A 23,815-nucleotide genomic window follows, 5' to 3' on the forward strand; every position below is an offset into this window, starting at 1 on the left:
GCTATATAAATAAACTTATCAAAATGATTTGCTGAGCCAGACCAATTGTTGTGACCCAGTTTCTCTGAGCGGCAGAAGCAGGTGACCAAATGTTACTTCAGGTGTCAGTTCACCCACTTTATCCAATGAACACAATCTGCTCATTAACCCATTTGAGATTGTGTCGTTATTATAGTCGTCAGCAGTACGACAATCTGAACACACATTATAATTACCCGTCCTGTAGGACAACTGTTGCAATACACAAAGAACCAGAAGTGCTGAATAAAATATAGTCCAAAGTGTTATATGTATGGAAGTGCATCTTCTTCTCCATTCAAGTATAAATCAAAAGAAAAAAAAGAAAAGCCACACAAACACACACTTTCTTTCCATCTCGTATTTTATTCGGAGCATATAGAACATCTGACCACAGAATATATTGAGCAATATGTGTCGGAGGACAAAGATAATATCAAAGATAATACACTCTATGACAGTGATAGGAGGAATGGGTGTTGAGTATGTATGTTCCATCTCCAGCCGGCGGTAGAGAGTAGTGTTATGCGCAGGCTGAGATGAGGTGGCTGAGGCCGGCGAAGTAAGACTTTTCACGATCGCTCATCACCTCAAAGTGCAGCGGCTGCTGGCAGAAGGTGCACTCTGCTGAAGAGTGGGGCTTCAGGTCCAGGCCCACCTCCTTCCATGTGTCCACCAGCTTCTCTGTGGAGGGAAAACAAGTCAGTGGTTAGTACAGAGAGAAAGCTAATGTCAGTTCCCACATGCATCCTGATCAAATGAGCATTTTGAGTGAAACCAATTATGCATTTAAGACAATCTGGTAACGCAAATGAGGCCAAGCATCATGTCCAACGGGGTGAATTTGCATTTTAACTGTAATACATTAACAAGATTACTGTATGCTCTTACCAACAAAGTATTTCATCATCTCGGGGGTGTGGTGAGGCGTTGGGGCGATACGCAGGAGCTCGTCTCCCCTGGCAACGGTGGGATAGTTGATGGCCTGGACGTAGATTTTGTGGCGACTCATCATGATGTCACACACCTCCGTGTTTTTCTCTGCGTCGGATACCTAAAAAAAGAACAAAGAGACACACGTGATGATTAGAATGGAGCTATATCTGAGACACACTGAGGACTACTTAGTGTGTTTTTTATTTTTAACGTGTCAAGCGTTTTAACACTAAATTACCCGGACTGGTATGATGTGGCTGGGGCAGTGCACCACCGGCAGCCCGGAATCCATCAGCATTTGTCTGAGCAGCTTGACGTTGCGCTGGTGTTTGCGTCTCAGAGTGCGGCCCTCCTCCCCTTTCAGGACCTGGATGGAGTTCTTGGCTCCGTGCAGCAGCATTGGCGGCAGAGAGGTGGTGAAGATGAAACCCGCCGCGTAGGAACGCACCGTGTCCACCAGTGCAGTGGTGCTCGCGATGTAGCCGCCCACACAGCCGAAAGCCTTGCCTGGAAGAGGACATGGCACACAGGGGGGGTTATTCGTTAGTCTAGGTCATTGCCACAGCTTTGGAGACATCATTTAGCATTCTTGAATAAAAAGTCTCAACATTATGCTCAGTGGTCTATGCGACCTCTTCCCACTGTAATCTCACAACGTAGAACACTCTGAAAGGGCAGCTGCAGCCGTACAGGGGCTGAAAAGCTCAGAGTTAGAAATAATTGTCTTCTCAGCTTGACAGCGACACACAGACGCAGGGAGTAATTCAATGAGAGCCCACAGTCTCCTAGCAACAACAGAGCTGCTCCGGCTCCTTTAAGCCCTCTGGCATATTGTGTGACACAGATGAGGCCCGAACGTCAGAATAACGACAAAACCGAGATTAAAAAAAAACAACAAAAAAAGATAGTGACACAACTCGCCATTCATTTACTGACCTAATGTCCCCGAGACGATATCGATCTTGTGCATGACCCCATCCCTGTCTCCGATGCCCCCTCCTCTGGCGCCGTACAGGCCCACAGCGTGAACCTCGTCTACGAAGGTGATGGCACCAAACTCGTGGGCCAAGTCGCACATCTCCTCCAGCGGACACACGCCACCTGTGTTACAGAAAGACAAGTTTAGCCATTTGCCAAACCACGGCCACAAAGTACCTCAACTACAGTCACGTTGTTCGACAACTTTTAAATGTTCTCGTGCGAGTATAGCCGTAATGAACATTCCTGCCAGCTTAGTGATCCCTGACATTTATACGACAATTAATGCGCAACCACATGATAAGCAAGTTTAAAAAAAGAATGAATCCCAAACTAACCATCCATGGAATGGACGGTCTCAAAGGCCACGATCTTGGGCTTTGTGGGGTCTCCCTCCTGAAGGACCTCTCGGAGATGGGCGACGTCGTTGTGGCGGAAAACAAACTTCTTAGCGCCACTGTTCCTGATACCCATGATCATTGAGGCGTGGTTGCCCGCATCAGAGTAGATCTCACAACCTGAAATAGTTCAGGAGAAAGTGAGAATGAGAGTTTGCATCACACATTTATTAATGACAAAACGTACATAAACGGTGGATTTATCGAAAAAAAAAATATATATTTTTAAAATTGTGTACCAGGTAGCAACTTGGCGAGGGTGAAGAGGGTGGAGTCATTGGCGACAAAGCAGGAGGTGAAGAGCAGTGCAGCGTTCTTCTTGTGAAGGTCAGCCAGTTCTTGTTCAAGTTCCACGTGGAACTTACTGGTCCCAGCGATGTTCCTGGTGCCTCCCGCCCCGGACCCATGCTTTTGCAAAGTTTCCCTACAAACAGAGAAAGACAGACAAAAACAACATTTGAACCTGTCCAGGTTTTTTAAGCTTTGCAGCAAAAATGTGACACATATATAAGCCAGGTGGACGCCTAAGGAAGGGTAAGACTACAAAAAATGGAAAGCTGTAAATCCTGAAGCAGAAGAGTGGCTGAGTAGTAAGTCACACCTTGTTTCAGGGTGTTACTGCTACACAGGGGATAAGTGAGCTAGTCAAGCTCAAACAAGCTGAAAAGGAAAACACTCTCTTTGGGGCCATGAGGTTCACGCGTAAACTATAGCCAACTAACACCTACACAAACAATGGACTAATAATTGAAATAAACACCTGACACATGGGCGTTGTCCCCATGTGTCAGGTGTTGATTTCAATTATTATGGGCCGTGTCTCACCTTTTGTACGTTTTTCTCTCCCTCTCCAACTTAAGTGTCCACATGAGACGTGAACAGCCAAGAAAAATATTTGTCCCATTACGTGTGAAACACATCTATACCCAATGGACTGAGTGTTTTGTTTTTCCAACACTACACACACAAACAAACAACTCCTCCAGTACTCACATAATGGACTGCACGACCCGTGGGTGGCGACTCATGCCCAGGTAGTCGTTGCTGCACCAAACGAACACATCCCTCTTTTCATCCAAAGAGCTCGTGAAGTCGTCGGCCATCGGGAACTCGTTGGCCAGACGATTCACAGTCTTGAACACACGATATGTGTGGTCACTCTTCTTCTCTTCGATCTTCCTCTCGAAAAACTCATCGTATTGGTAGCGGGACACTGCAACAGAACAGGAAGGCAACACTTGCTCAATGTGGCTTGCATTGTGACGGATGAAGCAATGCCCAACATGATGAAAGTCTACGCTCACCTTACTCAGAAACACACAGACTACAACATGCTAATTAGTAGGTAAACTACAATATGAGAGTCGCTAGCATGATAACAATGTGGGAGGATAATGTGGAGCTAAACAACTCTGCAGTTCTGTATCAGCACGTTTCCTGATAAATAGGTTGTCAGAGCACCCAAATAAAACTTACAACTGCCTGGCATGTTGTCCTGCAGCAAGTGGGAGACGCTTTTAGGTCTCTGTTTCAGGAGGTCCTTCATTAGATTCGTTTTCTCCAATCCGCTTCCCTTAATGGTGCTGGCCAGGGACGGCTTCAGCTGGGCAGGGGACACGTCTGCCAAGAAATGGTATCAACATGTGAACAAAAAGATGGGGCCCAATCAGGGCTCATCAAAAGCCTAATCGATTTCTTAACGCTTCTCACCTTTCTTGACCGTGCGGACTTCCTGAACATCCTCTTGGAACTCCATGCTGACCTGGCGGACCACACTGCTGTTCTTTTGGCCCATCTCAGCAGCCAGGAAAGGGCATTTGGAGGTCGCCGCCTGGCCTGAGGATATCATAGAGTGGCCACCCGGCAGCTTGGGCTGCCCTTCCTGTTTCGGGCCTACAGGTGGACAAAAGCGGTTTTAAAAACTTTAGATATATATCATTACTAAGCACCTTTAAACAACAACACACACCGCAATGATTCAGTCAGTCATCGCATCTACTGGTTCACTTGATATAATGTAATTACTGCATTAATTAGACAAAAAAATCTGCATTTACTCCTCCTTTGGCACCCTCACCTTCACTAGCAGACATGATGTCCTCAGTCTTCTGGTGGGAAGAGGAGGAGGAGGAGAAGAGGGCCCGAGCTATTGATGGAGCCATAGGTTTAGCGGCCAGCTCCATCATGATGGGGCAACGCTGGGCGTACACCACCATAGACTTTTTAGGCTGCTGGAAGAAGGCCTGAGGCACACGAGCCAGGAATGGACAGCGACGCACGATCACATCCATGTCAGCAGTGGTGATGATTGTCCAGAGGTCTGAAGGAGACAGTAGAAACTGAATTGAAACTTATGCTGTGGACAGTTCAGATACTCCTATGTGCTGCACAAACCTATTTAGCAAGGCATTAGCTGAAAGGCAGTACACACAAGTACACATACAAAAAACAAAGGATTTATTTTCACCACTTACACCACCTATAATTTGCATTTACCTGAAATGCAAATCAATCAATTCACACAGTTTCGGTGTAATTTACAGTAATGTACTCAATAATAAGCACACATTTAAGTTAGCGGTTTCTTCTCTCTGTGCAGGAAAGACAGCTGTTGGTAGTAAATAGTTCCCGATGAGGTCTGTGGGTTAGTAGAACTGTCATTTCATTGCTGAGGAGAGATGTTGCCGTTTTTTTTGGAGCGCAGAGCAAATGTCATTGGGCTCAAATGTTTTCACACCAAAACCAGTCGAAATGGAAAGATGTTGGTTGAAGGAGGGCAGTGAATAATCAACTTTCCGTGTCACTGCAACAGGTGTCCGATCATGGCATTAAAGAGGTTTTTTCCCATTGCGTAAAAGGGGAAAATATACGCGTCATGAGCGTTCCCGGAGTTGAAGTCAGGTCCACACATTCCTCGAGCTATCACCACTCCCAGACTTTCTCCGCCCACTTGAAGTTCGAGGGAAAATGATACGATCCGGTAAAAACGCGTATAATTAAGTGCAACTAATTTAACTTTAGAAAAGCAATAAACTACCAAAATAGCTCGTGTTGTTGATGATTTTTGATCACATTCCGTGTTTTTACAGGTCTGCACTGGTGTAACAGTGCGGACTGAATTCCGTCAGCCTCTGTAACCCGATTCCCGGTGTCCTTACTTGCACCGTATGCATTCACCAGTAAGATAACAGCATTGGCATTGACCCGAGCCTCTGGTCAAACTACTACTATTATTATTATGAGCGGGACAATTTTAGAAAACATTGAATCGTTTCCGAGTGTCCACAAGCCCTTTAAAGTGGTGTTACGTGTTGACTCCCAAGGCGTTATAACACATGAAGAGAGCTAGAGTCACGACTTGTCTGTCTATAACGTTACTATTACAATTATCAATTTCGGTTACAGCGTTCTTATAACCCGTAGCTAATGTTAGATAGACCAAGTCTTAACATTAGCCCGGGCGCTCGGGGTCCCTGCCGGTCTACAGTGATTTACGTTAGCATTACGTGCTAATATTAGCCAAGAGGCTACATCCAGAAGTCAAGATGGTGATTGGCAAATAAGAAACTTACCTCCTGAAAACTTTCCGCTTAATAGCGTAGTCCTGTTCAACGGTCGTGTAGTGGTCAGGATAACAGCAGCGGAGCCGATCTAAAGTTAGACTCTGACTAAAATGCCTGGTTTTAGGAGACAGTATAGAGAAGACAGCTTCGTTATCCTACACTGAGGACGAACGAAAAGGACGTGGTTGTGCAAGTGCTTATATGAGCTTACGCTAGGGCGGAAGTCTCGCGAGATCTAATTCGTTTACGTCAAATGTCATTCCAGTAACTCAGGTGTGTGACTCGTGCATCACACTGTCACCTCGCCAGGGTACTTTACATCTGTGGATGTTTGAAGTTATAAATACACTTGATATGATACAAATATATACTTGATATGGTTTTTACTACACACATTGTATCATTATTATTATCGACATCACTGCCAAGGACTGCAGATTCACAAAGACATTGATGCATGTCTGTTCACTTTTTGTCAACAGTGCCGTCTCAAACTGCTCCTTCCAGTGTTGTGTGTCTAACTTTTTTATTTTTTTTATTATTTTTATGATACTATATTCATACCGGTGAGGGGGAAATTTGTCTCCTCATTTGACCCATCCCTGTATATAGGGAGCAGTGGGCTGCCCATGACAGGCGCCCAGGGAAAACTAGTTCAATACACATTCACTTCATCAATTATATTCTTTTAAATAGAGAAAACAGAAGCAACATGAAAAACTTTGATACACGGAAGTGTTTTTGAATAAACATACATGACATGAATTATATATTTCAGCTCAAGATTTACATGGATTAGTTGATGTGGTGGTATTGAGCGCTTTTCTGTGCACAAGTGACCTCTGGTGTTCAAAAAGAGAACCTGGACTACGGGCTATTAAAGTCTACAGTGAACAGTTGAAGTTGTGTTGTTGATGAGACATGTTTGCTTGTGTGAGTTTGGCAGACAATAGAGGAATTAAACGTGAAGTTCACACCTACATTGTGTCTAAAACATTTCAACAACAAACGGAAGTTAAACTCAACATGCATAAACAGATTTTTATTTTCATACTTGTGGTCTACCCTTTTGATATAATTGGTGGGGGCAATACAAAACAAATATGAACAGAGACAATACCAATTGACCAATTTAAATCTCACTCCCTGAAAGAGTGTTTCCAAACTGTGTTTTTTTTTAATTCAAGAAGCAAATAACTTTGCCTGCAAACGTCATCTATAAAATGTATTTCTGTGGAATCTTAGTTTTAATGATTGCTCCTCAGCAAAGGCAGTCACGGTGTTTTGCTGCCCCCTGCTGATCAATTTAGAGGATGTAGAGGCCAATGCATAATATTATGTTCAGCAAAAAATATCCACTTGATGCATCAGGTCAGTGTTTAGAGAAAGGACACCTGCCTTGTAAACTCCTATGGGCCTGATTTGAACACAATAGGCAAAGGTTTTGCTCAAGCTGAATCTGCAATTGGGCGACTGCTCCCATCATAACTCCATCTGATCATCCACAACATGACTCAAATATCAAAACATGATCAATACTAAAGCAGCACCCCAGTCATTACTTGAAACATGTCCTGTTAATCTTCAAAAAAAGTTAGTTTTCAAAATTGTGAGAATTCAGTCTCGCTCTTCTTGGGCTGAAGACTAGTCCTGCGATGCTAAATAGCCTTTCACAGGCCGCTGAGGCAGGTAGAGGTGTGTTCAGCATCACAGACAGCTTGCACACTGCTGCGAAGGATTTCCCTAATGCTAACGCTAATGCTAACGCTAATGCTGCGCTCTCTCGGCTCCCATCAATCCTATGGTGTGGTGGCTAGCTACAGCTAACGTTAGCCAACTAGTGCTGCACAACTGTCAACACTTCCTCAGCTCACTAACTCGCTAGCGACCCACTGGTGTTGGTCTTCGTCACCACCGTCGTTTGTTGCGGGAGTAGCAGGTGCTTCCATTTCTGCTTCCATCGTGAAATCAGTCATCGTAGAGTGGAATTCTACTCATGTACCGGTAGTCGCTCGCTAGCTATAGCATATAGCATCCTGGGCATCACTGGGAATCAAAACACCGCGGCTTTGAGAGCACTTGTTTGCAATTGCGTATTAACGTGATTAACCAATGATTTAACTTGCTGCTAGGAACACTGATTCACCAAACCTGCTTGCTTGCAGTCTGTGTTCCACCACAGTCCCCGACGCTGCTCTCAGGATTCATTTGTTTCTAAAGATAGATTTGATTTTGTAGCGAGTAACGAAGGTTTCAGGGGAAATGTATCGGAGTAAAAGTATCAGTTTTCTTTGCAAAATGTAGTGAAGTAAAAGTAAAAGTAAACAGAAATATAAGTAGTAAAGTAAAGTACAGATACCCAAAAAAACCTACTTAAGTACAGTAACGAAGTATTTCTACTTCGTTACTATACACCACTGCTGACTGGCCTGCACTAGCACACGGGCAGAACTCCTCCTCAACCCCTGCACCCAGACGGACAAAGCCAAGGACAGCTAAGGAAAGTAAAACCTGCAAAATACCTCCACAACAACCAAGCCTACAACTTCAAAACAGATTTTCTCCATTGTCGCAGGATCATAAATCTCCATCTGATGACCTGGATAAGCAGCTATCTCCTCAAAGCGGGGTAAGAACTGAGAGTCAATGTGAGAAAAGGCCGCAGGCAAAGCTAGTGACTGGGCCTGAGACTCTGATTGTTGGTGACTATGCTGTAAAATATATCAGAAAACTGTGCAGCAAGAACACCAAAATACTCTGCTTTCTGAAAGATATGGTCTCTGACATGAGAGACTAATTCCTGGACATCGTGGCTGACTATCCCACAGCGAAAAACATCATCGTGCATACAGGAAGCTGTGATATTGTGAAACAACAGTCTGAAGTTCTAAAGCGAGACTTTATTGATCTGTTAAACACAGTCAGCTCTGTCAAGGCTGAGGTGTTCATCAGTGGACCTCTTCCACCAGTCAGAGGAGGAGATGAAGGATTCAGCAGGCTGTTTGCACTGAACAGATGGCTGTCAACTGCATGTGCTGACCATTCAGTACATTTTATCAACAATTTCTACCTTTTCTGGGAGCGCAGACATCTTTTTGCAGCGCATGGAATTTGCCTGAACAAGTCAGGGGTAAAACTGTTTACCTCGAACCTGTTTTTCTCCCTGCGTCACCCGTCTGTCCCTACTGTCAAGGACAAGATACAAGAGGAGTCTAAACACAAGATAACCACACAGCATCGCCATGGAGACCTTACGGGAAGGATACCCCCGCCTAATGACAGCCAAAAGGAGGAGTCTCCATCCTCATCATCAGGGACCGCCTCCGATCTCCCACTTTCCACACCCTTCCCAGACGCGGAGTCTTTACCTCCCTCCACAGCACCTACTAAATGTCCATACTTTGGACTGCAAAGTATGGACTTCCTAGACGAGGAGTCTTTACCTCCCTCCCCAGCACCTACTTCTATTTCAGGTCCATATTTTGGATCGCAATCCTCTCTCACACTCTCCCCATCCTCCCCCCACCTGGAGTTCACTGACCACATGGAAAAGCTGGTCATTGCTGGAACCAAACACACTCCTCTCCCCACTCCTCAACGGTACCACAATTGATATCTTCTGGGTCCAGTCTACAAGGCTAATGACACCAATGACTCTCTCCAGGAAAAGTCGGGGCCCTGTATGCAGCTAGCCGTTTCAATTCCTGTCCTGCAACTTAGAAATGCAAGGCAATCATTCTTCTCTGACATCATAACCAAAAACAAGAACAATACACGCGCCTTATTTGCTACTGTCGACAGGCTAACAAACCCTCCAGTGTCGGTAGCTGCTGAACTCCAATCCACCTGGGCATGCAATCAATTTGCCTCCTTTTTTACTGACAAAATTCAGAAAATTAGACAAGCAGTCAGTGCCTCCACACCAACCACAGGATATGTGTTGTCCCGATCTCTGAATAACATCCATTCAAATATCATGACACAATTTCATTCAATCGACCGTAGAAGCCTAGAAGACATTATACAACATCTGAAGTCATCCTCCTGCTGCTTGGATATTCTACCAACACACTTTTTCAAAAATATTTCAAACTGCATGACCACTGATCTTTTACAAATTGTAAACACATCCCTTCTCTCAGGTGTCTTCCCACAAGCCATAAAAACTGCAGTTATTAAACCACTCCTAAAGAAGGTTAGTTTAGACTCCGCAACGATGAAAAATTATAGGCCAATATCAAACCTCCCATTTTTGAGTAAAATAATTGAAAAAGCGGTTTTCCAACAGCTGACCAACTTCTTGACCGTAAATAACTGCTTTGATGTTTTCCAGTCAGGCTTTCGACAGCACCACAGCACTGAAACTGCTCTTGTTAAGGTTTTCAACGACATCCACTTAAACATAGACAATGGCAGAAGTTCAGTCTTAGTCTTACTAGATCTCAGTGCTGCATTCGACACGGTCGACCATGCCATACTCCTAGAAAGACTAAAAATCTGGGTGGGACTCTCTGGCACAGCACTTAACTGGTTTGAATCCTACTTGAAGGGCCGAGAATACTTTGTGTCTGTGGCTCATTACACATCGGAGCTGACTAAAATGACATGTGGTGTTCCCCAAGGTTCAATACTGGGGCCTCTTCTGTTCAACATCTACATGCTTCCACTAGCTCAGATTATGGAAAGCAACAAAGTGTGTTATCATAATTATGCAGACGACACACAAATCTACATAACTATGTCACCAGGGGACTATAATCCCATAAAAGGGCTGGGTAACTGCATTGAACAAATCAACAACTGGATGTGCCAGAATTTTCTTCAATTAAACAAAGATAAAACAGAAGTAATTGTTTTCGGTACCAAGGACGAACAATTGAAAATCACCGCTCAGCTTCAGTCACTGATGTTAAAACCCACAAACCAAGCCAGAAATCTAGGTGTAGTTATGGATTCAGATCTCAACCTGAACAGCCATATCACCTGAAGAATATATCAAGGATTAGAGGACTTATGTCTCAACAGGATTTGGAAAAACTTGTCCATGCATTTATCTTCAGCAGACTGGACTACTGTAACGGTGTGTTTACAGGTCTCTGTAAAAAGTCCGTCAGAAAGCTGCAGCTGATTCAGAACGCTGCAGCTCGAGTCCTCACTAAGACCAGGAGGGTGGACCACATCACTTCAGTTCTGATGTCTTTGCACTGGCTTCCTGTCCAACAAAGAATTGACTTTAAAATCCTGCTGTTGGTTTACAAAGCACTGAATGGTTTGGGACCAAAATACATCTCCAATCTGCTGCTACCTTATGAACCATCCCGACCCCTCAGGTCGTCTGGGACCGGTCTACTATCTGTTCCCAGAGTCAGAACTAAACATGGAGAAGCAGCGTTCAGTTTTTCTGCTCCACATATCTGGAACAAAGTCCCAGAAAGCTGCAGGTCTGCTGAGACCCTCAGCTCCTTTAAATCAAGATTGAAGACTTTTCTGTTTGCTGCTGCCTTTAATTGAACCACATTCAATTCATATATTAATACATTTCCTGCATTTCTGCATTTTACTACTGCATTTTATTTCTTGCACTGTTTTTTAATGTTTTAATGAATGTTCTTAATTGTTTTTAAATCTCCTTTTCTTTTGCCTTATGTTTTTATGCTTTTAATGGTTTTAAGCACTTTGAATTACCTTGTTGTTGAAATGTGCTGTACAAATAAACTTGCCTTGCCTTGCCTTCTGTAGTTTTACTGAGGTGTATAGAATAGAAGTTGTGAAATATTTGCTCATCTGATCACTGTCATTGCTTGTGTGTGTGTGTGTGTGTGTGTGTGTGTGTGTGTGTGTGTGTGTGTGTGTGTGTGTGTGTGTGTGTGTGTGTGTGTGTGTGTGTGTGTGGATGATGACGTGGTAAAATGGATGATCCTGTTCTTTACACAGTGGCTTCTGTTTGTATAACCCTCTTAACTGCATTTTCTATTTGTCTTCCCACTTTGTATTGTAACTGCTGCACAGTCATTTTCCTCATATGAACAGCTTCTTGCTGTCCAAGAGCAATGTCCCACACTCGACAACAAAAGTTGCTCCTGCAGATATTTTAAGTTAGAGGCCGCTCCTCACCAACCTCGACCTTCTGAAACCAGCCAGGCTAAAGAGATTGCTCTACTTCTAAAACAAGCCCAGGTTGAGAGCATAGACTGTACATAAGAAGTGGACGCAGTAGTCACGGTGGCGTCTCCCATTGGTTTGTGGATTGCTTGGAAGCCTTGAGTTTGGCACTTAGGCCGGTGCCATCTTGGTTTATCGCAACCAGAAGTGACAGGAGAGGGTGGAGCTAAGTACAACTAAGTACAGTCGACGCTGAACAGGACATGTCTATAGGCGACCAAAAAGTTTGCAATCAAAGAAGCTGTACTTAACATTCTGAACATAAATAAAGCAGCAAACAACTTTTTTCTATGCAATGATATAGTGGAGTAATATCTGCCTGATCAGAGAATGAAGTCACTCTCCCTCTATTTTACTCTAAATGGGACTAATGTACCAAATGAACATCATGCTGTAGTTTACTAAACACGACCGAATAGCTCTATGCTATGAGACAGATAAATGGAGAATGCAAACAGGTCACATTTTTCTGACTCAGAGGATTAGAAGTATGTCACACTTGTTGCCGTCTGTCGCAATCTGGCGGCTGTATTAAATATGGCGGCCTCTCTTCCCTCCCGGCCGAGCTCTACACTGTTAATGTTTATCATTGCTGCAGACATGTAAATAACTGAATCTGACGTTTGTAGTGGAAATATATGCCTTGGCGAAATACGTTCACGCCAGGATGCCGATTACAAGTATCAATGTATCAATATATGGATGTGGTGATTTATGTCATCTTACTAACACTTGTCAAGAATAACACATCACATGTGAGAGTTGCTGGATGGCACACATGCTGTATAAGGTCAAATAAAGATCAACTACCGTTACACTCAGACATCTGTCGCCATCTAATTTATGTTGTAAATGTGTCTTATAGGTTCTAGAATTACCGGTACTCAAGAAGACACAACAGGTTAGACTAGTGACTAGTAACAGGATTGGATAACGTTGGCGAGGTAGCCTCAGAATGTCTAGCACTGTAGTGCACCCACACTAATTTCAGGTGCCTTAAAAAGTAATGTTGGTTCCTGTAATTCATAAATATGTTAGTTGCTTTGGCTCTAACCGTTAACCGCCTCCTCTCCTCTCATCATGTCATCTTCAAGCACGGCCTTCACCATGGCCTGCCTCATTGCCGGCACGGGCTGGGCCATCACGTCGCTGCGGAGGTCCACCACCCGGATGACGGCCGCCCTGCCCGGTCGTTGGTTCCTGGGTTTCCCGATGTTGTGATAGCCCCGCACAGAGCTCCATCCCACCACGGCAGCTGCTGCATCTCCTGCCCTGAGCGGTTTGCTCGAGGCCACGACACCATGGTTCAAGACTTTACACAAAACTCTGCTGGAAAATATTTTCAAAGACATGATGCTCCTCTTACGGCCGGTAAGGGTTTGATGGTGGTGAACCCTTACAAACAGGATGAAAGTCAGCAGGATTTAGATGTAAAGCAGTATGGAGAAATGAGCTGCAGGGATGTAGAAGGGGGTGCGCGGCCTAAAACGTTTGGGAACCGCTGATTTAGGCGTTGGCACTGGCTGTTATAAAGTTATACCCGCTGGACATACTGTCTTTGATTTAAAACTAGCTGACTTGGACTGAACGCTGTTTTTAAATATGACATCCAGAATGGAGGTCGTAGGCTTGAGAACAGGTTGCAAATGAACCCAAATGACCAAGCATGAGAATCTGAGGGTGCTTTTCTTCACTCAACCACAAATACAGCAGACAGCTCATTCTTGCGTTCAGCAGCCGGATGCACATCCGGTCTATCTATTGCACACATTTCAGAGGATACAGCTCACCAACCACAAAGGCATAATGTGGTGGGCGAGTCTTGTATGGAGGCATGAGACAGTGAAAAAACTAAGATGCATTACTCTCATTATGTCCTGAATGTCAGTTTGACACGTGCTCTTTCCTCAATTGCCATTTTGTTTTCACTTTGTCGTGTTAAATTAAGAAATCAATCCACAGAAAATGTATTTTTGATAACCAATTAATTAATTCCCAAACATAATTGGTTCCAAATCAAATGGTTGAACAGTATTTTAGAGTTTTGGATTGGTGGTCAGATAAAACCAGCGGTTTGAAGAGACGTCACCTTAGGTAAAGGCTCGATTAACTGCTACTTGTATAAGACCCAAGTGAATTGATTGTTTTGACGCCTTTATTTTGATTATTATTATTAATTAATTAACCTGTAGGCGACAGGTTGATGGAGCCATGGGGGATGGGGTCAGGGCTGTCCCATTGTCTTTCAAAATGACAGTAGAAGTCCTTCAGGCAGTCTGCCAGGCGTAGGTCATTCATGGGGGGCTTTAGGCTTATAGTTTGTTATCTGTCCGAGACCTCTCCAGACAGAAGCAGAGTCACTTGCTGAGAGCTGATGTTGCAGTTTCTCAGAGTACTGTCGTTTAGCGTCTCTCACCGCCTTACTAAACCTGTATTTTGTCTCTTCATGTCCTTGTCCCAGTCCTAAATGCCTGATCCTTGTTTACAAACTCATCTAAACCATTCAAAGTGTCTGTTTTCCTTTCCTCACAACAGATGCTCCACAAACTAGGCCAACTCCCTTGACTACAATACAATTACATTTTCCATTAGTCCTAACTGTTTTTTTGGAACAAACTAATTCCTCTCAGATGATATTGACTCTCTCTATATGAATTGCAATCCACCACTGTGGGCCTTCTTCACTGCTTTGCGGGCAAAATGTTTATTATAGAGTTTAAACCTTCATACAAATCTTCTAACGTGCAGTCAATGACACAAAGACAGGAGGGGTAAAAACATTGCCCAGGAACAGGGGCGGAACCTCGACTGAGTGACGCAACCGTGCGCACAGACGATCTCTGCGGCGGCCGCTGGGTTCAGTCTGTGGGAGTGGAGCCGCGCGGAGTCTTGAAACAGCCATGGCGTCAGGCCTGTTTGGTGTTGTGTTGGCTTTAACGGTGGTGCTGGCCCCGTGTGTGTCCGGTGAGTTTTCATTGTTTCAACTTTAAACGGTCGTTATTTGTCTTCTTTGTCTCTCGCGTTGTTTTCATTTTGTACACGTTCTTGCAACGGTAGCTTGAAACCGGGGGCTCAACCGAGCGAATATCCGGGGCGATGTCAGCCACCGAGAGCTGGGCTGCTTGTTAAAGTTGCTGTCTGTCGTTCAAACACTGGTGTAACAATGGCACGTTGGAGTGTCGCCACTTCGTAATGGCTATTTAACCGGATCTGGTCCATCTTATATTAGGATTTGAGGGTCAGTACACCGGTAGATTTAACACGTAAAATCGACCGGTTGATATATTTTTGTTGGTGCTATTTCCTATAACGTTACCCTAGCTGCTGCTACTGCCCAATATAATATGATTATTTTACATAATATAAATATATATAATGTTCTGTCTTCCCATCAAAAATCCATTATTTACAGCAGTATTTGTGAAGATGAACAGCTTTAGCCAAACTACCCTCATTCATATAAATAAAGGTGGACCACCTGTCTAACGTACAGGTTCAACAAAGAAATGAACATTGTAACTTTCATTAATGTATAGGATTCGCTACAGAACTGTTGTATTGCATTACCAATATTCAATAGATTGGAAAGCTGTATTATCCTCATTAGCAAATGATTATGTCTATAAAATGTCAGAAAATGGTGTAAAACTGCCATTATAATTTTCACGAGGCCGAAGACAACGTATTGACATTTCCTTTTTTGTTTTGTTTGAGCAACAGTCCAAAACCAAAAGACATTCCGTTCATAGCATAATAGAGATAAACAGAAAATGCTCACATTGGAGAAGATAGAAGTAGAGAATATTTGACAATTTAGCTTGAAAAATTACCAAAACAATTAGTCAATTGGAAGAAAAAAAGCGTAAGCTAAAAGGATCTTTCCATGAATGAATTGATTAATGGAGTCATTGTCTCAGTTTTTTTGAGACTGATCTGGTCCCAGACCATCAAAACCAATATATGCACTCTGGTTTGGAGACATGCGTTTCATTACGTCACCATGATTTCTCGTTCAGTTCATCTCCACTACGGATTTGTTTTCAGTTGTATTGAGGCTAACCTTTCCTGCCCCTCTCTGCTTTCTGTCTCTCTTCTGTGTTAGCAGGGGACAGACGATGTCTGGCCTACAATGGCCAACCAGTCCAAAGTTGCTTTGGGCAAGGATTTTGCTGTGGTTCCTGCATGGCCAGAAGATGCTGTACGAACCCTTTCAGTCGGTTTTCCGAGGATGAACAAGAAGAGTGGTATTGTGTTTTATTCTGTAATAGATGATAAATGGCCTCTGACTTAAGTTTCGTTTTTTCCCCTGTGTAACTTCAGCGGAGATGTGTCGTTGCAGCCTGATATGCAATGATTATTCTGTCAAGCAACAGGAAGAGTCTTCCTGTGCACGACCACCGGCACGAAAGTAAAGTAACAGCAACACACAGACTGTTTTGCTTGATGTTTGCTTCTTTGTTTCTCTTTCAGTTTTAATCACTTCAACGATTCCTCACCATTGTCCATGATCTTTGGTATTGGAAGCGTCGTCTTAGTTTTCCTCATCTTCATCTGCTGCTGTATCTGTCCCTGCTGCTGCCTGTACAAGATGTGCCGCAAGCCAAGACGTAAGTAGCCCTTTCCCTAGCCCACCCCACTAGCAATTCAATCTAATAAGTCAATGTTCAGGGATTCACCGATCTGACCTTTTCAGTCCCGATACCGCGGCTTTGGTTGTCTGCCGATAGCGTGTACCGATCTGATACCAGTGTCTGAACGATAAGCTGTAGGCCTCACTGTCTGGGAGAGACTGGGATCGTTCTTTTAAGTGTAAGGCAACATCAGACTGGACTTGGCCAAAGACGTTGACTGCCTGGTAACCACCAGGTTACAAAAACAATCTTAAAGAGGAAGCTTTTTTTTAATGTCTAGTTCAAGATTCAATAATGTACTACCATGTCAATGAAACATTGATTGGGATTAGTCTCGGTCTGCGCTACACATCAACACTACAAGACAAATGCACGTCAGCGTAGGTGGCACGAGGTACTCACTGGTAGCAGCATTGTGCCATATTACAATATACGAGCAGACGATATAAGTTTTGTATTGTTTACTTGAAGTTCACATCCTGAGACTACCCGGTCAGGGGAACACAGGTTAACACAAATGGGTGTGAACAAGTGTTTAAGATAAAGATAAACAGAAACCTAAATGGGTGCAAAACGAAAGTGAACGTGATTGCATCAGTGCTCTGAAGTACCTTGATCTGTTAGCCGTTTAACTCCCTCCATAAGCCAAAGAACAGACGTTCCCATCTGGTTATTTTAACCACAAACAGTTTCTCTTTTGATTTAACAGACAATGTACCATAGGACGCTTTAGGACACTAAATAAATGTTAAATAATTTTGACAGTATTATGCAAATCACCCTACACTTAGTTGCACTTCGTCTTTTTAGTTAGTAATTAGTGGTATTTTCATCATTCTAAAGCTGTGAGCTGAAGTTAGGAAGTATTTCATTTAAAGGACAGAGTAACAAGTCAGTCAACACTTGAACCAGTTAGTATTGTATTCGCAGCATGTGGCCATGTGCTGCTGCTGCTTCTGCAACATGTAGCTGCATGTGTACATTTCCTGCACACAGCCAACAAGGAGCACATTGTTGAGCTTCTCATTCTAGGTACAATGCAGTGTCAGATTGTTTGGGGTTTGTTTTAATGAAGAAGCCAGACTCTTAGTTTCCAGTGTGTTGGAGTATTCACCAGAGTACTTTTGAAAACGGATCAGGGGACTCTTCTGAGGTCTGTTTGCCCACCCACCACTTGACTTTCATTACTGGAATACTCAGTCTTACTAATAGCACAGACATTGAGACACAGAACATTCCCAAAGTCACATGACACTGCCAACAGTTACAAAGAGGTACTTTTATTTGTGTTTGTCATCATTCGGCATGCTGTGCAGGGATCTTCTGTTGTGACCCGTGTTGATGACCCAGTGTAGCTGCTGTTCGGAGTTCGTGCCACACTTGAACACTACTGTCGCTCCACGAAGGAAAGTTCACGCCCTAATTTAATTTGCACTTTTTAAAACAATCTTAATTTACACTGTTTTACAAGTTCGGGCCTGTTCATTTTCAGTGCTCCAAATTGGGGCATACTGTATTTGATGAATACCGGCTGTTTAAAAACAGCTTTATAGGAATCTATGGTTTAGTCAAATGTTTATTAAAGGATACGTCTGACATTCTGTAAGTTTGTTATTGTCAACAAATCCCATGAAAAGAGTAAGTCCAAAACCAACAATGAAGTCTGTTTAGCCAGAGCCTGATGTATCTTACTCCTGTGTGATAAACACACATGCATGCACCACATGCATTGCAAGAACATGGACACTACAGTTTATTTTGAGTCAGGCACAATTATAATTGAGAACAGAAATAAAGAATATAGCCAGCCTCACTCCTTAGATCGTAATATAATTTACCCTAATTTATATTTTTTGTTGTCTCTACTGTTACCACAATAACTCTTTAAGTACCTTGTATTCCTTCATCTACCTAACTTACATTACCGTAATCAGCATCACAGACACCTTGCTTTAACTGCTGCAGTTGTCGTGTTCCCACAAGTCCACAAGGTTTTTGAGACACGACGTCACAATCATATTCAACCAGTCTTCATGTGCAAAAGCCCCCCATCATTAACTCCTCAAAAGTAAGTCGGCTTACAGTACTTGGAAACACTCCAACAGGGGTTGCAACCCAGTCTGTGTGTTGCATAGTTTCATCGACATCTCAAATCCAGATCAAAACAAAATGTAATGAATTCTCTCTTTGCTTCTGTCCATCCAATGTCCTTCATCACTAGGAGTCTGAGTATTCTCGCCGATAGACAGACAAACAGACAGTGGGCCTCATGCATGAACATTTTCATATCTGAAACCTTTCCTACAGTTTTCTATGAGGTGTGCACGTACAAATATCCCGAGTCGGACAAACTAATCTTTCTTAACTGGACAAACTTGCTCATTTCAGCTTGAGTGGGGCCACCTGTTCATAAAGAGATGCGCATCTGTGAGATTGGATCATGAGGAAAATCTGCGCCCCTAAAATTTCCAAATCAATTTTGTTTTAAGTTTCATCGACAAAAATGTTACCAAAGAGTAAAAACTACATTTTGACACTGCAGACTTTCAGGTCCTGCTGTTGGAAATTAGCAGACAAAAAGTGAACAAGTTTAGCAGTCATTGGGGGTGTAAACAATTACACAATATAAATAGTGCATCTGTTAAACAGAGCAGGGCTGTGCTGTGACAGAAATAAAGTCAAAATGGTTAAATACCTAAAAAATATATTTTAATAATCTAAATTGGCAAACTGTGATGATGATTATATGATGAACACAATATTATTTTTGCGAAACCTTGATTTGGGTTACTTATTTTATTTGTATTTTTTTATATCAAATTTTAACTCTAGATTCATTCAGATTATGGTGGTTTTTTCCCTCGTTTGTCACGAGTCATACGACACTAATTGATACCTTTTTATAAGTACAAGGAAATGTGTTCATACTGAGACAACCATATTGGAATAAAGGAAGGGGAACTCCCAAACAGATAGGAATATACATTGGGCTGAATATTTTTGATATTTTCAGGACAGACCTCTTTACACACTGTTCGCATGTGAATTTCCACACCGTATTTATTTACGGGCTTTGTGCCTTCAGAGACGGGCATCGTGCATCCTCTGTTTTCTTTCATTACAACAGGGTGTTGTTGTTTTTTTTAATCTCCTGGCTCTTTTGTCCGCCAACTCAATATTTCTGCTGCTAGATTTCTTCTTCTATTCTCTCCCCAGTGCTTCGACTGGATTTTTACGATATATTCTTGTCTTTAACTCTTGGAGGAAAGTACTTGAGTATCTACTGTGTGTATTTGTGCTGGCACTCGAGCCTGTGCAGCGTTCAAAGTGCTACACGCTCTTGCGCTGCCTGTCAGTTTGGTCTTTTCAGCCAGCGTGTTCATGTTTTGCAATGCAAAGCGAAGCTCTGGCACGGAGAGAGCGGGAGACTAAAACACAAGTGAGAATGTGGACTCCCAGACTTGGGCTGTTGCATGTCGGGATCACATTCAGGAATGTCAGAGCTCCACCCCGTGTGACTCATTGTTTCCACGACAACCACGGTGGGGAAAACTCAAGACCATCCCACGTCATTTCCAGGAAGTGGTCATGATGACACCCTGCTCTGTTAGGGGAAACGGATCATGGTGGGGGAGTGACTCACACTCACACACACACACACACACACACACACACACACACACACACACACACACACACACACAGCTATCTTCCCTCAGGGCTGCTGTTGTTTAAACACTGCTGTCTTTCAGTTTTACATACACAGAGATGGGTTTACTTACTACCAGGGTGGTGGTTTGATCCTGTATTAACATACATTTATATCAATCTAGCAAGTAACAAATCATGATGAAGTTGGTTTTCAAAAACTGTGTACGTCCCTGTATTGCTAATGCACTAACCAAATCCTGTTTAGTGTTTTTGATGTAGAACTTAGCCTTCCTAACTAGCGCCGTCATTTACTGCCTTTTGTTCAAAACAAAAAAAACGGTTAAAGAAAACATGTTTGTACTAAAATGGAAATCACACCCTGGAGTTCATGTGTGATATTCAGTATTTTTGTGACGCCAAATTAAGTATCATTCATACAATTATAGGACTTCATAGGATTTTTTTTTTTCTCCAGCTTTTCAGTTTGTTTTTTTCATTGCCTGGTTTGTGCAGTTGTATAAATGCGGAAGTGATGGTCTGCTGGTCAGTCTTTCGGCATATTTCTAATTCACACGACTGTCTCCTTTTGTATGTTCCTGTTTTTAATGTTGTAATGCCTTGCTCTTACTATTGTGTAAGTATATTTCTCAGTCTTTGTGGTGGTGGTTATGCTCTGAAATGTATTTCTGGTTGACCTTGTGCCTTATCATGTATGTGTTTTGGGCAGTTTCATGCTGCTGTTCATTTGTATGTCAGCCTCGGTGATCTCATTTACCACATTAACCAGCATAAGATCAAAAAGAGTTCAGAGCAGACTACCGGTACTTTTGTTGGTCAAAGCTACTTTTATTTCAGTACTTTATTTTGTCATTGTTCAGCATGGTTGTATTCCTCCACTGAAACTGTAATTCACCCCCTGGCTTCCTTATATTAACTGTATTTGTCATCTGCTTGCTTACAGCTGTGATAGCTACCAGCACCCACACCACAGTGGTCACCACCACTCCTCTGCAGTACCCGCAGCAGCCAACCGCAACACCGCAGCCTCAGTCCTACCAGGGGGGCCAGTATCAAGTCTACCACCCCGTACCAGTGCAGCCGGGCTACGGAGCTCAGCCAGGGCCCCAGGGCTCCGGAGCTCAGCCAGGGCCCCAGGGCTACGGAGCTCAGCCCATGCCAACACCACCCTACCATGGACAAGCAATCGCAGCAGGACCGCCACCCACATATCAGGAAGCCAGTGAGTGTGAACTTTAGAAAACTTAGCCAAATAATAACATGTCTAATTGGGATTACTGCCTGTTGTCATATCAAAGACAAATTCAAAACGTCAACAAAAACAATCATGAATATAAATTTGTATAACATGATGAACTGGATTGGACTAAAACTAACGAAAATCAAATCACTAAAATGTGACTCTTACCAGTAAACATTTTTGTCAAAAAAATGTACTTTAGCTCACCTGTAACAGTAACCACACTTACACTTACAAAGCTCATTTTCTATTTCTGACAAATACAGCAGAGTGTAAATGTGTGTTCTCATTCTTTAGATTAGTTGAATCTAAATACAAATCTAGATAAACGCAAGCTCTTCATTTCCCAACTGATGTTAGAACATTAGCACATTTGTTGTCGTTTGTATAATAGTTGTCTGTACTATACACAGATTTTAAGAGGGGTGAGTTTCTCAAATGGATCTGAAGGGAATGGAATGAAGATGACTTCTTTTTTAAAAAAATTTTATAACCTTCAACATGGGATAATGACACATTGCAGCTTTAAAAATAACACATTATACAATTTTGGTGCTTCAGAATAGCTGCAGGCGGAAGTGGAGGTGGAATAACCGCGGCTGCTGTAAAGTTGGCTCATGTCTGTATTTTGTAAAATAGGAAATGAAACATTTATGTTGACTTTGTTGTTGGACGGAGCTGAAGTTGTGGTTACTGTAAAAGCATTTTCAGCCCTTTCATCGTCGTGCCCTGTTTTCTTTCTGTCTGCAGCCGGTCCTGGCTTCCCTCCCCAGCCGGTGCCCTATAGCCAGGCTGCGTTCAGCCCCGGCCAGCCAGCGTACCCTCTGCAGCCTCCTGTCCAGCCGCAGCCCAAAGCTGCGAACCCAAACTACCTGGCCCAGCCAGCCTACAACCCGGATTATACTGGATGAGAAACCACGGTGCTACGCTCTTAGCCACTCTAAAACATGCTGCAACATTTTCGAACTTGGCAGAACTGAAGATGTGTCATTTGTCATTTTGGTGGTTGAATATGGAAATGTTATGACACATTAATAGTTGTTGTAGTGCATCTGTTCTGTCGAAGAGTCATTGTCAGTTGACGAACGATGTTCGGGGGGAAAAAGGTCTTATTTTGATCAAGTCAATTCAACAAAATAAGCCTCGCTCACAGGGAAGGTTTTTTTTTTTGTGTTCATATGCAAGGGAGAGTTCCTTGGTCCTTTCTCCTCAGCTTGTTTTCATTCATTGTTTCCGTCTTGCATCAGTTATGACCTGAAATGCTTCGGCAGCTTTGAATGAAAAACCCAAAGGTGATTTTTATTTAATTTTTTTCTGTTCAATCAACCAAACATCCACAAAAATTGCAAATGTTACAAAATGAAAAAAACAATTGTGCCTTCTCAGCCACACTATCTTTATCCAACTGGAGTGTGCATATTATTTACAGCAGTAATATCTCGTTTTCTAGTTATTCATGCAGGTGTTTCACATAGTGTTGTTACTTGTACTTGACTGTTATACACATTGACTTTAACCAGCCACATCATTTTGCAACTTTAGTTCCAAACTGCGTGTTAGTAATTCTTAAAGGTCACCTTTTTCTATTATTCAGTTATTAGCTTGTGAAATCCCTTTTCTTTCTGGAAATGATCATCTCAACAGCCTTAATTGGACTGCACCAACATAGCAGTCAGGTTAGAACAGGTGGTCTGTTGTGATTCTTTTTGTTGCCTTCCTTGCTCAGCTTTGTCACTTCTGCTTTCTGCTGACTGAAATGACTTGAAAACAGTTTTGCTCAAGTGACCTTTTTTTTTTCTTATGGCCTTGCAGACGTACAGTCACAGCTCCTATGACGAGCCAGCCCGTGACCTTTTCAGCCACCCTGCTTTTTCAGCGTCCTCTTTTTAGAATTTGGTTGCGGTCAAAGAACATAGGACCTCATCGATTCTATTTCAGTGTTTTATTACATGCAAGTATCAGGGGCACAGGTTTCAGAATGACGTTCAGTCGCATCCACGCTGTGGCTCATTTCATTTCACCAGCTGACATGAGACATGTCGGCTAATGAAAGGGGCCTCGTGTACTCTCATATCTTTGTCTTTTGCAAAGCAGTTCATTTGTGGGGAATGTGCATTTGTTTCATCCATCGACTCAGCGATTTGTCAGTGTACTTTCTTGTAGGATTGCCATTTGTGTGAAGTCTGTCTTTATAAATGTGTTCTTCCTGTGATTTCAGTC

General features: G+C 42.9%; 2 protein-coding genes across 3 annotated transcripts; one reads left to right on the forward strand and one right to left on the reverse strand.

Annotated features, from left to right (window-relative positions):
* Positions 1-371: 371 nt before the first annotated feature.
* On the reverse strand, positions 372-6,051 carry alas1 (aminolevulinate, delta-, synthase 1). Its single transcript, XM_079297176.1, has 11 exons — positions 5,903-6,051; positions 4,408-4,650; positions 4,041-4,223; positions 3,807-3,950; positions 3,324-3,543; positions 2,570-2,754; positions 2,271-2,450; positions 1,891-2,055; positions 1,193-1,461; positions 910-1,072; positions 372-702 (listed from the first exon to the last, which is right to left on the reverse strand). Exons 2-11 carry the CDS (start codon positions 4,619-4,621, stop codon positions 542-544), a joined length of 1,884 nt encoding a protein of 627 aa, XP_079153302.1. The 5' UTR covers positions 4,622-4,650; positions 5,903-6,051; the 3' UTR covers positions 372-541.
* An 8,850-nt stretch (positions 6,052-14,901) lies between these two features.
* Positions 14,902-23,815, forward strand: LOC306797725 (protein shisa-5-like). Of its 2 annotated transcripts, none has more exons than XM_079297120.1 (5): positions 14,902-15,019; positions 16,161-16,299; positions 16,526-16,662; positions 21,299-21,577; positions 22,346-23,815. In XM_079297120.1, the coding sequence occupies exons 1-5, from the start codon at positions 14,956-14,958 to the stop codon at positions 22,504-22,506; spliced, it is 780 nt and encodes a 259-aa protein (XP_079153246.1). In that variant the 5' UTR covers positions 14,902-14,955; the 3' UTR covers positions 22,507-23,815. The 2 variants fall into 2 exon arrangements, with proteins under 2 accessions (XP_079153246.1, XP_079153245.1); XM_079297119.1 differs by having other exon boundaries at positions 14,931-15,019; positions 16,158-16,299.

This window comes from Melanostigma gelatinosum, assembly GCF_949748355.1.
Source record: "Melanostigma gelatinosum genome assembly, chromosome: 3".
In the NCBI taxonomy this organism is placed as follows: domain Eukaryota; kingdom Metazoa; phylum Chordata; class Actinopteri; order Perciformes; family Zoarcidae; genus Melanostigma; species Melanostigma gelatinosum.